Raw genomic sequence first — 12,947 nt, 5'->3', positions numbered from 1 at the left:
AACTGAAAAATTCGTTTAGTGTTGTTTGTTTTGAGCACTTAACTGTCTCGACTTTCTTTTTCAACGATCACGAACGCCTTGAAAACATCATCTTCGCAATTGTCAATCATTGGCAAGTAACGTCTAAAGATTCTTAATGCCTCTGGCATGAGAAAATGCAAAATTGGATTCTGGTGTGACGTTGATGTAGATTGTATATTTTCTTTTTGTTTATCTGTTATTATTTTATACATAAAGATACATAAAATGTTAAGGCATTTTTATTAATATGTATATATATATATATATATATATTAATATATTATTACATTATTAAATATATATTAATAAATAAATCGACTCCCCTCCTGAAAAAAAAAAAAAATGAGTTTGCACCACACGTGCAGAGTGAATTCATTTTTTCAGGAGGGGGTGATGACTTATCGGAGTGTGGGTCGTAGTATGTCGACTTATCTAGTGGTGATGAGTTAAACGGTGTAGAGTAAATCGGAGTTTTTTAACATAATGCCTATGTAAGTCGGCCGAGACCACAAAATAGTGAGTACTTAACCGATGGTGTAGAGTTATCCGATGGTGTAGAGTTACTTATGCGGACTCGACTGTAATTTTAATTTGTATTTATTTGTTGTTTTTAAAAAAGTTTATTGTTAAAATATTTAATTTTTATTAAATATTTTAACAATATTTTAATGTTGAAATTTACATATTTTTACTCTAATATTTTATATTGAAAAATATACAAAACATTATTAAATAGAGTGTTCTTTTAAAAAGGAAAAACATTGTTTCATTTATATGTACAGTGAACTCCCATATAATGCGTAAGATAAATTTAACTTTTTCACATAGTTTCTGATTTTTTGTTTAGAAAAGCAAAAATATATACTTACCAGTTGTTTATATATGAACGGTGAAGCCAACAGTTTAAAAAAGAATTGTTTCATTGTAAATAATCTTTGATTGCCAGTGCAAAACAGTTGCAAAATGTTTAAAAATTGGTTTTATATGCTTTTTTGTTAGCTCTATGCTTTTTTATTGACTCTCCAATGAACAGGAAGTGTTGATTTGCCTACGTTTTTCATTACATGATTTAATATACAATTAATTAACATTGTCTTAGTTATATGTTCTCCAGCTGCATTAGAACACAAAAGTAATGTTATCCTGTCTTTTGATGCCTTGAAACCAGAAGTGGAAGGTCTCATCTTTCGCAATATATGTTCTGTCAGGCATTTTTTCTAATACAAAGCAAATTCATCAATGTTATAGACTTTTTCTGCTATATAATTGCCTTTCTCTATAATTTTAGAAAAATTGTTCAGAAAAATCTTTGATCTTTTGCAATAACAGCTAAAATTTAGAGACATGTTTGAACTTGCATAAATTGGTCCAATAATGTATGTCCCCTATAACACAATTTCCTACAACACAGAACATATCCCTTGCATTATATGGGAGTTCATTGTATACGTAACTTAATTTTTAAGATTGCAATCATAAATATAAGAAGGAATAACAACAGTCTACAAAAAATAATATCTGTAATAGACACATGTTCAGAAGCAGTGTAAGTTATAATAGTCATTTAGCTATATAAAGTTTTAAAAATTTTAATTATGGGACTTGTATACATAATACTTCATTTAACAAAATGACAGATATGATGATGATGCAGGTCATTTGGTCTGTTATTAATTAATATTATGTATACATTACCATCACTTGATGACAAATTATTAATGTATTCATACATAAAAGATAATTTTTTTTTTCATGTCATCATCCTATGTAAATATTTAAAGAGAATAACTAATACCAATGTAATATTTGGTTACAGAAAGGAAACCATTAGAAAGCTACTAAAGATTTCTTAAAGAAATTTTGTCAATAAAAGATATTTTATTAGTGCAGTTGTTTTAAAAACAAGAAATAATTAGTAAATAAATTATTTGAATTCAATAATTCCAAACCATCTGCTTCTCTATTAATTAAATTGTTACTTATGAAATCTTGAGAACAGTAGTTCTCAAGATTTCAAAAGTAACAATTTAATTAATAGAGAGGTTGAGGCGCACATATTCAGCCCAAAACATGAATGGCAGACTGCCGAGCTCCACCGTCTGACAATTCTGGACAGTCGATAATGGCGTTCGTTATGTCTAGAATGGCAGGTAGACAATCAGCTTAAACTTCTCCATCTTTATGTGTTTGTAGTTAAAATTATGACCTATTTTATTAAAATAATGATTATTTAAGCATTTACGAATAATATTATAAAGAAACAGATGATTTTAATCCAGAAGTTATTTAATTATTCAATTTTTTAACAAGTGATGCAAAGTGCCTATAGAATTTACATATATTTGTCTTCATAATAGCTTATCTTAACTTTTCAACAGCGGAACAGTCAGAGTGGCACTACCACTACCACATTTCTTTTCCGCATTGTGGAGAAGAAATGTGGGAAATTTTTAAAATATTTTTTCACATGTTTTTTCTCATTACCATTTCAGAAAAAGATTTTGTAAACAGTTATGTCTAGTAAAGAAAAGTCTTTTTTTATTCCTGCATAATTCATTTTTTATGTGAATTTTTTTTCGCGGTAGTTTTTGGCTAGTTTTTGGTGATACCCCCAAAAGAATTTAGCAAATATATACGTCCCTCACCACTGCCACATGATTGCCCTTGACGAATATATTTATCTCTCACTGCTGAGTGGTTAAGGTAGGTTTGTTCTTCCACGGCATCTTCTATCATCAACAGCATAGTACGTTTGTAAATTTTCTAAAAATTAATTTTCTGAGCTGCTTTTGGATTTACATAAGCCACTACTTCCCTCGACAAAATTATGAGGTAGTCCTATTATCTGATCGTACGGCAGGAGACCCAACGCTAACTAAAAATATTTAGTGTTATTAAACATCTTATAAATACTTTTAAACAGTTTAATTTGTTTATTTACCTTTGCTGGTAACCATCGATGTTAAATGTATCTGCCATTTTTTCAACAAATTTCCCATGAGTCAATGTGCGATGTTCACTGAGTCACATGATGTGTGAACGAGCACCGCAAGATGTTTTACTTGGACTTAAAACATCAAACGTGTACTTCTGCTTGCCGTACAAGTTTAACGTTCATACTTGCGCCTCAACCTCTCTAATATCTAGTGAGTTGAGCAAGTAATTCCTGCAGATAGGTATTACTTATCTTGAATTTTAGAAGACAATATTCATACCATCTGTTCTTAATTCTATTATTTACAGTCAGGTACTTTTGGAAGGTATCTGTTTTAAGTCCCAAACAACTCATTCCTTCTCTTCATTCTAGAAAATTAATCTTTGAAAAATTTGAGATTTTCAAAATGTATAACTATTACTTTATTGGGCTGCAATTTGAAAAAATTGTAGACCTTTAAATTCCCACTGTCATCCGTCCATCTGTCCTTAATCTCAAGAACAGAGTTAGTTAGATGAGAGATGAGGCCAGATATGGAAACCTTAGGGACAGGAGGCTCTGATTAACTACATACGAACTTCTGATATAAACCAGAAGTCATGGCATTTCAATTCAAAAAATTTTTCCTGAAAGATGTTAGATAGATGACCGACATGACTCTATTGTTAAAGGAAAAGTATGATGTACAGGGGCAAGCCACTACTAATTTGAGGTGGAGAGCATATATTTTAAATTAAATATATGATTAAAAATTGCAGCCCAACATTGTGACAATTTCACAATAAATAACTGCTTGTCTTCCGTTTATGTTCAAATTTTGATATTTATAAATTTAATTGTGTTCTTTTGGTCAAACAAATTTTATAACAATATTCACTATTATTAATAATTTTTCTGGATTGAATCATTATACAGTATAAGTGAACTTGCATCTATCAGATCTATACTTGAATCAAATGTCAGAAGACAATAAAAATGTATTATCATGTTGTATAAAGAATTTCATTATTAATTTCCATAGAAAACCAAATTATGACTAGTCTATTTGAGATATGAAAAGCATTGTCATTTTAATAATGATTCTATAATCACTAACATTGTAAGATGTTCAGAATGGATTTGAAGAAAGAAAAATTTTATTTAAACAAAGAAAGAATGTGTTTTTAATAAACACATTCTTTCTTTGTATATATTTGAGATATTTCTTTAATCATTTAACAGATTATGGGCTCTTTAGTAACAACCTATTGAAGAACACTGTAGTCATTGCAAAAATCATTACTGCTGATGGTATACTATTTCTCATCCTTCATAACTATAGTTAAAACTCTTCCTAATATTTATTTAGGGACTAAGATGGAAATTATTTCAAGTGGTAACAAGACATGAAATACAGTGTATCTATAAATTATTCACCAGATTAAGAAATTCAATAATAATAAAAAAAACTGGAAAAGATATTGAGAAAAGGTTTACAGCAATTTATCTTTTACCTCAAAGAATTTTTCTTCACACGTATGGAAACATTGAAAAATTGTTTTCATCTAGCATTATGGCAAAAATGGCTGATGGATTGGTTGAGGTGCACTCATTGCATGGCTATCAGGCTTTCCTGATATCTTGCTTCTGGATTTATTTTTATGGGATTACTGAAGAACAGTGTATGCAACAAAAGTAAACAACTTGATGGAGTTACAAGACTGGATTATTCAACAAATTGTTACTGTGAACTCTGAAAATGCTTATGAATGTATTGAGGCAAATTCAGTTCAGGCTGGATGTTATCCAAACAACTAATAGTGCTCAATTGGAAGTTATCGAGCAATTGTTATGTTCTAAATCATTTGAGTTACAGAATAAAATACAGCAAACAGCTTTTTGATATCTTTTCAGGAATTTTTTTCAAATTTCTTAATCCAGTGAATAATTTATGGACACTGTAGAAGAATGAATAATGACATAAAAATATTACTTCAAATTATTTCTCATATTAATTCTTTTTATTTAGAAAAATTCTTGTTAGATTTGAATGTTTTGTTTATTTTCAGAATAATTTTTATTGAAATTGCTAATTCCTCATTAATAAAACTGCTAGAGAGAATGCTCTAACATTCCACATTAATCACTTTCAGGATTTGCCCATAACAGCTATAGAGAAACTTTCAGTCCATCCAGTCCAATAAGTCGCTGTTCATATTGTAACCAACCTCTTCCAATATCTGGCTCATTGCCAAATGATTCACCACCTTCCAACCAAAGCATTTCCTTCACAGTGAGTATATTTATTCACATAAAAATTATAAATTAATCTATAAATATATCATTTTTCATTTTTTTTGTTAGGGCCTATTAGGAACTTATAAAGGAAAACCTCAGGTCACAGAAAGATTTATCAAGCCAAATGCACCACCTCCTAAACCACCACCTTCTCCTTTATCCCCTTCACCACCTTCTGGTATGGATTGTTAGGACAAAAATGCCCATAAAATGAAGAGCTTGCTAATTGCACAATTATATCGAATGGCATTTTCTAACTCTTCTAAAAATAGGTACCTCATAGCTAGCTCGGTTATCTATTTCATTCAAAATTGATATAAAATTAAAATCTGAGGCCCAATGAAAACACAAGTACGAATAAAGCACTGCAAGTACTTAAAAAAATGTGCTGCTGTACTTTTATACAGATTTTCTTTTTCTGCCCAAGTATTCAATATTTCAGTGTGTAAAATTATCTGTAAATATGTAGCATTTTAAATGATACATCTAAATCAAAAAAGTAAAGAATTGGATAATAAATAATCAGTAATGAAGGAATGTTGTTATCTTAAAAAGTTTTATGATAATTCTGAGAGTTTTCCATAAGTTTCAAGTTTACCAAAAATTTATTTATAAATAGGAGTACAAAAAAACAGCAAAAAGGGGTATAACTTAGAACTTTTATTAAAAAAAGAGACATATTAATATATTTTGTCATAATTTTGAAATATTAAGTGATGAAAATAATGAATGAAAATTTAGTAGTTCATAAACTTGGATATTTCTTTAAACAAAAATTTCATAGTATTTTTAAAAATTTTCACAATTAACAGTTAATGTGTATTGTTTTATATTATATCTGAAATTGATGTTGCTCTTTTTCATATTTACATCATTTTTGTAATTGTTTTGTTTATACACAGTATTATCATTATTTACTGTGCAGTGCTTTTGCTTTCTACGTGTATTTTCCACAATGATATAAAATTATTGTTAACATTGCTATATGTTAATGATCTGTAATCTACAGATTATTAAGACTATATAGAACAGTGTAACTATTGTGTTTATAAAAATTACCACTAATTTATTTCCAATTTTTTTAAAAGCAGGATGTGAAATAACATCAGATATCACTTGGTGAATGTAATCTTGTTTAGTAAAAATGTGTCGATAAAAATCGTGTTTGAAATTTAATAAAAACAAATTTGCACATCAATTTTGAGTAAACCTGTGTATGCTCTTGGATTACTCTGGGTTTTGATCGCAATATGAACAGCAAATTTAATAATGTGTGGGGGGAAAAAAAGCACTAATTTTTTAGTAATAATTGAATATTTTAATAAAATTAACAAAAAATACAATTTATAATTTTACATTAACCATGAAAATAAAAGTATTTATATGAATGTTTCCATTGAAACATGTTTTTGATTGCATTAATTCAGAGATCACAAATCTACATAACTAAAATTGGAAAATTTTATTAACAAAATACAAACTATAACTGGCTGTGTAATAATGGTAATAGCCACATACACAGCAGATGGAATTTTATAGTTCTAACGGATCAATTCTATATTATTTATATACTACACATTTTCTTATTTTCATCTAGGCTGGTTGTGTTTGAAGTATTTGCCTTAGTCGATCTCTACTTGTCCAAAAACAAAAAATTGCTGCTAGACCAAAACCAACTGTTCCTCCTAAAGCACATCTTCTTAAGCCAGCTAAAAGAAAAACAGAAGTTAATAAGCTATGTTAATACTAAAAAATTTATTAAAGTAAGTAATATTTTCAAATGGAACTTATTTCTGATGCAGGATTTTTAAAGTACTTGTGCAGTTATATTACTTGTTAAAATATCATCATATTTGAGAAGTTTTAAAAAGTCTTCCATTAACAATGGTGTTTTTGACTGAGCAATATATATATAATTTTGTCAATTTTTAATCAATGCTTAACAAGATTATTACAATGAAAGAAGTTAAAAATTTAAAATTTCATGGAGGTCTAAATATGAACAGGGTTCCTACTCATCTGGAAAGTCAGGGAATTAGCCTCCTTGTTATTTTTGCTGATAATATTCTTGACTAAATATAGCCATCTGCAGGCAGCAAGAAGTAATTGGTGCAACATAACATGAAAAGGGTGCAGAATATTTTCAGGACCCAAAATTTCTCTGAAACATACACAAAATGATGACAAATAATCTTAATTTAAATGTTGTTTATTTTTCATTTTAATAATTTTGATTGCATAACAAAACAATTTATGATTTATTTTCCTGATTTATATCTTTTTATATTTATAAAATACTAATTTAATATACTTTTGTACATGTATTATATATGATTTGTTAATGAAAAATAAATAATGGTTTTTTTCCCCCAAAGCCATGTAGATTTATGGTTGTGGATTAATAACAGGATAAACTATTTTAATTTAATAAAACAATTTGGCAATTATATATATATATATATATAAATGTTAATTAGAAAAAATTTGGAGAAGCAGTAGCATATGTGCATAGTAAGTTAAATGCTGTTTCATTTGTCAATGTGCCATACTATAAGGAATGTGAGGGTCAGGGAATTTAAAAGAAAAATTTGAGTAGGAACCCTGTATGAATCTGATCTAGAAATATTCATAAATAGTGTAGATGGAGTTTTATTCCACATTTTTCATTCATGCTTGTGGTGGCTGATTCTTAACATTTGGATTATTTTCCATCTACTAATTACATTTTATCTCCCAGGTATTATTTTGGAATGGTCAAGAGATTTTAATAAATTTAACTTAATCAATTATTGTGAAATGTAAAAATGAAATACAATTAAAAACAAATATTCTGTAAAATTTAGATTTTTTAATGTATCAAAATTATTATTTGTGGTAAAAGATATTTAATTATATTCCTTTATGAACTAAATCAGATGTCATTTTTGCATAATAGCTATTGTTATACAGTTTGTTTGAACAAAAACCAGAGAAATAAATTAACCTTTCATAAAAACTAAAGTCCCAGTAGCCGATATTTGTTGAATTACCATAATTTGGGTTGAGTAGAAATATAATCATTTAGACAGGGATATGTATATAACATTATTAATACCTGGGGCTTAGTGACTAGATATTAACATATAATAATTACTTAATTATTAATTTAGTATTAGAGGTATAAGTGCCATCTAATTACTATAAAATTATTTAATAAATGTCTGGAAGAAAAGAATTGGCCCGAAGCAGGATTTGAACCCACAGTTTCTTTGCCAGTTATGCTTCCAGACATTTAATTCTCAATATAACCATCCATAGTTATGCACAGTGCCAACTGGAAGCATTTTCATTGACTTCTTACACCCATATCTGGAAGCAAAGAATTGCTTGGAGGTCTGGATGGCGTAACTGGGAGTTGCAGGTTCCAATCCCACTCTGGGCTAATTCTTTTCTTCCAGACTATTCTACACTTATTAATGCATTGAAGTACTACATCAGTGTCTATTTTTTTTTCTTAATGTCCTTTCCACACTTCAGGAACATACAGTCCTTATGGCAGTTTGTAAAGACTTAATATATTCTTTGTCCTGGCATTTATACATTTAATTTGTAAATATTAATTAAAACTAAATATTAAATTATTATAATTAGGTACCATCCTTATCAAAATTAACAATTAGATATTAAGTAATTTGGCATTAGAGGTAGACATTATTATTGTTTTTTGCCTTTAATTTCATTAAATATTTCTACTAACTTAAATCAGTTATATATGTTAGGGCTTATCACACCAGTGAATATGAACCAGGGCTGTGGAGTTGTGTAAAAATCTAATGACTCCGACTCATTACCAAAATAGACCAGGAAATTCTGATGTCATCACATGATCTCAGAATAAAATATTCAATAAATAGTTTTAATAAAGATAGAACGTATAAACTTTTTTATTCCAAAGCTAAAAGACTCTTCTAAGTTCACAGTCAATATATAAATATGTAATGAATTATCAACAATTGCCTTAAATATCTGGCTAATTAAATGATTGATATAAAGCAATTTGTTACTAGAGTTAGATATTAGATGCCATCTCATAACTAATTTAAATAAATTATTAAATAAATTTAGAACCTTCTGAATAAATTCTTTGGTAATTCATTATATACTCATTGGGCTTACATATTTATATATAAATAATAAACATCTCTATTTGATAATTTTTACTTTTGTGGCTGTTATATATAACAGAGGGAAAGTGTAGCGATCAGTCAAAAAATGACCTCTCCCAAATGTTTACATTTTTGGACTTAGACTGTGTGTGGTGGACGATTTTGTTCAACCTGTTTTGAAACCTAATAACTTCTGTGATTTTTAAATTGGAGTTGGATGATTTAACATAGGAGTTATTAAGCTTCAAAATGGTTGAACTAAATCGTGCCCCCATACACATTCTAACATCTTAGTATGGTAAAATCTGTTAAGATGTTTTCAGCCCAGAACTTGAACATTGAGCACTGCCATCTGGCAATTCTAGAAGGTTGACAATGACGTTTGCTACGTCTAGCATGGCGAGTAGACAATCAGCTTAAACTTCATTTTTTTGTGTTTGTGGTTAAAATAATGATTCTTTACATTATTATTCATAAATGCTTAAATAAACAGATGATTTTAATCCAGAAATTATTTAATTATTCAATTTTTTTGCAAGTGATGTGAAGTGCCTATAGAATTTACATATGATAAGCTATTATGAAGACAAATATAATTTTGATGGAGTTCTTTCATAGCATCTACCATCAACAGGGTAATATGCTTGTAAATTATCTAAAAATAATTTCCTGAGCTGCTTTTGGATTTACATAAGCCACTACTTCAACAAAAGTATGAGGTAATCCTATTGTATGGCAAGAGAATTAAAAATTATTTAGTGTTATTAAACATCCTATAAATACTTTAAACTATCTTAATTTGTTTATTTACTTTCGCTAGTAACATTCGTCATTGTTAAACATTTCTGCCATTTTTCAACAATATCCCATGAGTCAGTGCATGATGCAAACATGTGGCGTAACATGTTTTACTTGGAAATTCAAACATCAAACATGTACTTCTGCTTGCGGTATAAGTTTAATGTTTGAACTTTGGCCACAACTTCTCTACCCTCAAAATTAAGCCTTTTGTCATTTTATAGAGACAAGTTTTATATTTTAAAAAATTGTGAACACTAACAACAACGGTTTACGTCTGGTGGATACGGTGGATGTCGTAATAATTCGAACTTTAATTCCATGATTTTGGCCATTGAAACTGCACAGGTGTACACCCATGCATTGTCTTGATGGAAGAGGACATTTTTTCTTGATTTCTTCGCTCAACCAGTGCAATAATGACACATAATACTCTCCAGTTATTGTTTTTCCTTTTCCCAAGTAATCGGTGTAGATGATTCCACATGTATCCCAAAAGACCATGGCCATCACCTTCCCAGAGCCCTTTTGCCTTCAAAAACCCACGTTCCTTTGTCTCTGTTATGTATCAATGCAGAAACTCGTCGGGATTGTGACGAAAAAGTGCCAAAATAGTCTCAGAGTCGACCACATGATTACGTTTATTCTCCAGTGAAAGCAAACGCGGCACTCATCTTGCCGAGATTTTTTTCACACCCAATCTTTCATGCAAAATTGAAAACACTGTACCTTGCGATATGCCTGTGGCCTCAACTATTTCGCGCACTTTGATTTGTCAATAACTCAAAACCATATCGTGGATTTTGTCAATCATTTCGGGAGTAGTCACTTCCACTGGACATCCCGAACGATGTTCATCTTTTGTGGATGTATGGCCACATTTAAACTCATTTACCCAATTGTAAACAGTTGCAAACACAGGAGCAGATGTGCCATGAACTTCATCCAACTCATCTTTGATCTCTTTTGGTGTTAGGCCGAGACTCCATTAGCGTAAAAACGGCCGTAAAAGCTTTTAATCACGTGACCAAGATATTTTATGCCTGAGCAGGTCGTAAAACCAGCGTAAAAGTGAGTTGAGCAGTGTTCAACTTTTGACGCGAATATGGCCGTAAAACAGTACCATCCACCAACCAGAATTCAGTGAAATCTAGGTCATTGTGACATGTGTGAAAATGGCGTAAAATGAGCTTTTGTGTACGTTCTCTCGTGGCTACTTGGAAAAGAACTAGAATAGATCCGGAAAGATTTATCGAAGAGATTGGAAAGTATTCATATATCTAAGACAAGAGGTATCCTGATTATAATAATGAATGCCTAAAACACGCGATATGGACAGCCAAAGGAAATTCCTTCATTTAGAGGAGTATATAATAAAAAAGCTAAGCTTATAAGTGCTGTATATTATCTTAGTAATACAATAATAAATGTTAATATATGAAAGTAAAGATATTACTTTTACTACAGAAAAAACTCGTAGAATATAATCATTGTCTTTACATTGATATATCACATATATTTTGTAATAGTATTGTATTGTTGGTTTATTGACGTAAAGATTTATTTTACATGCCCTGTACCTGCCAGTGGCACAACCAGGGCGTAGGAAACAATATAATTGGCGCTACAGAATGCTACATTGAAGAGACAAGATGAAAATATAGAGTGGTAAAACAATAAAATAAAACAGTTTCACGAATCACCGCGTTACAGCTTGTATCGCGTGGAGAAAGAACAAGATGACATCCCCTGTACCTAAAGAGAAGGGCGGCATTGCCGCCCAGCAGGGGATAGGAAAACCCGAAAGCGCAGCCCCTCAGGGAGCTATTTGGTCCCCCAACTGCCCCATCTTGGAGCAGCTGATTGTTAGTAAGAATCGTCTTTTTTGCGAGCCTTTTGAAGGCGTGGAAGATCTCTTGACTTTTTCCAAATGTCGGTAAGGTCGCAGGGCCAGTCTATGTTAATTTCATTCAGGAGAAGACTCATTTCAGTTCTCTCTTTGGCAGTTATAGTACAGATTTTGTAATAGTACCATCGCTGTAAAACTTCACTGCCAGACCTCCACCACAATTCGAGTGCAAACGCAAATAGGTCACGTGATTAAAAGTGTTTACGCCGAGGGGTTTTACGGCCATTTTTGCGCTAGTGGAGTCGCGGCCTTAAGCCTTTTAAATATGTTTAGTCACCGCTCGAAACACTTTTGTTTATTTAGAAAAATGGAACAAAAGTGTTTCTTGCTTCAATCAACAATAAAAATGAAACCATGTGATGGATATGACTGAGTCTTTCACAGCTGTCTAGTGAGTCATGATGCTTACTAAAAACAAGCCATCTATCGAATGGCCCTCATATATAAAATACACCCAAAATGAATTTCGGATTCTAAAGTAGGCCCTCTTCAGTTGCTTTTCAGAGGCATTAATTAACTATGGCTGGCTTGGTTATGGAAAACATGAAAAAGATAGACGTTTTTGTATTGCACTTACGAGATAATTCCACTTTCTTAACTGTAATGTCTTGGTTGAAATAACAAAGTTTTAATATAACTTTTATGTATGTTTTATCTTGTGAGTTTAATTAAAATAGTCCTTCTTCAGTTGGTGTTTCAGAGTCCAAAATGCATTTTGGGTGTATTGTATACATATTAGTCATAATTATTGTAAAATCTCTTTGTTTTGTAAACTTAAATATATATTTAAGAAATTTGTGTGTTCATATTCACTGATATGATAAGCCTAACATAAGTTAGTAGAAACATTTAATGTAATTAT

General features: G+C 30.4%; 2 protein-coding genes across 2 annotated transcripts in view; one reads left to right on the top strand and one right to left on the bottom strand.

Annotated features, from left to right (window-relative positions):
* LOC136986352 (coiled-coil domain-containing protein 6-like) overlaps positions 1–6,431 on the top strand; it is a 44,923-nt gene extending 38,492 nt beyond the window's left edge. Inside the window, exons 7-8 of the mRNA XM_067283867.1 lie at positions 5,089–5,228; positions 5,300–6,431. Coding sequence (XP_067139968.1) covers positions 5,089–5,228; positions 5,300–5,425 — 266 coding nt within the window. The 3' untranslated portion in view covers positions 5,426–6,431. The remainder of the gene's footprint in view (positions 1–5,088; positions 5,229–5,299) is intronic.
* A 241-nt stretch (positions 6,432–6,672) lies between these two features.
* Positions 6,673–12,947, bottom strand: part of Tim23 (translocase of inner mitochondrial membrane 23) — a 29,063-nt gene continuing 22,788 nt past the window's right edge. Inside the window, exon 7 of the mRNA XM_067283876.1 lies at positions 6,673–6,942. Within this exon, the coding sequence (XP_067139977.1) occupies positions 6,827–6,942 (116 nt within the window). The 3' untranslated portion in view covers positions 6,673–6,826. The remainder of the gene's footprint in view (positions 6,943–12,947) is intronic.

Source organism: Centruroides vittatus, unplaced genomic scaffold (genome assembly GCF_030686945.1).
Source record: "Centruroides vittatus isolate TY-2023 unplaced genomic scaffold, ASM3068694v2 scaffold_1015, whole genome shotgun sequence".
Classification (NCBI taxonomy): Eukaryota; Metazoa; Arthropoda; class Arachnida; order Scorpiones; family Buthidae; genus Centruroides; species Centruroides vittatus.
This window is presented reverse-complemented; position numbering and strand designations above follow the sequence as displayed.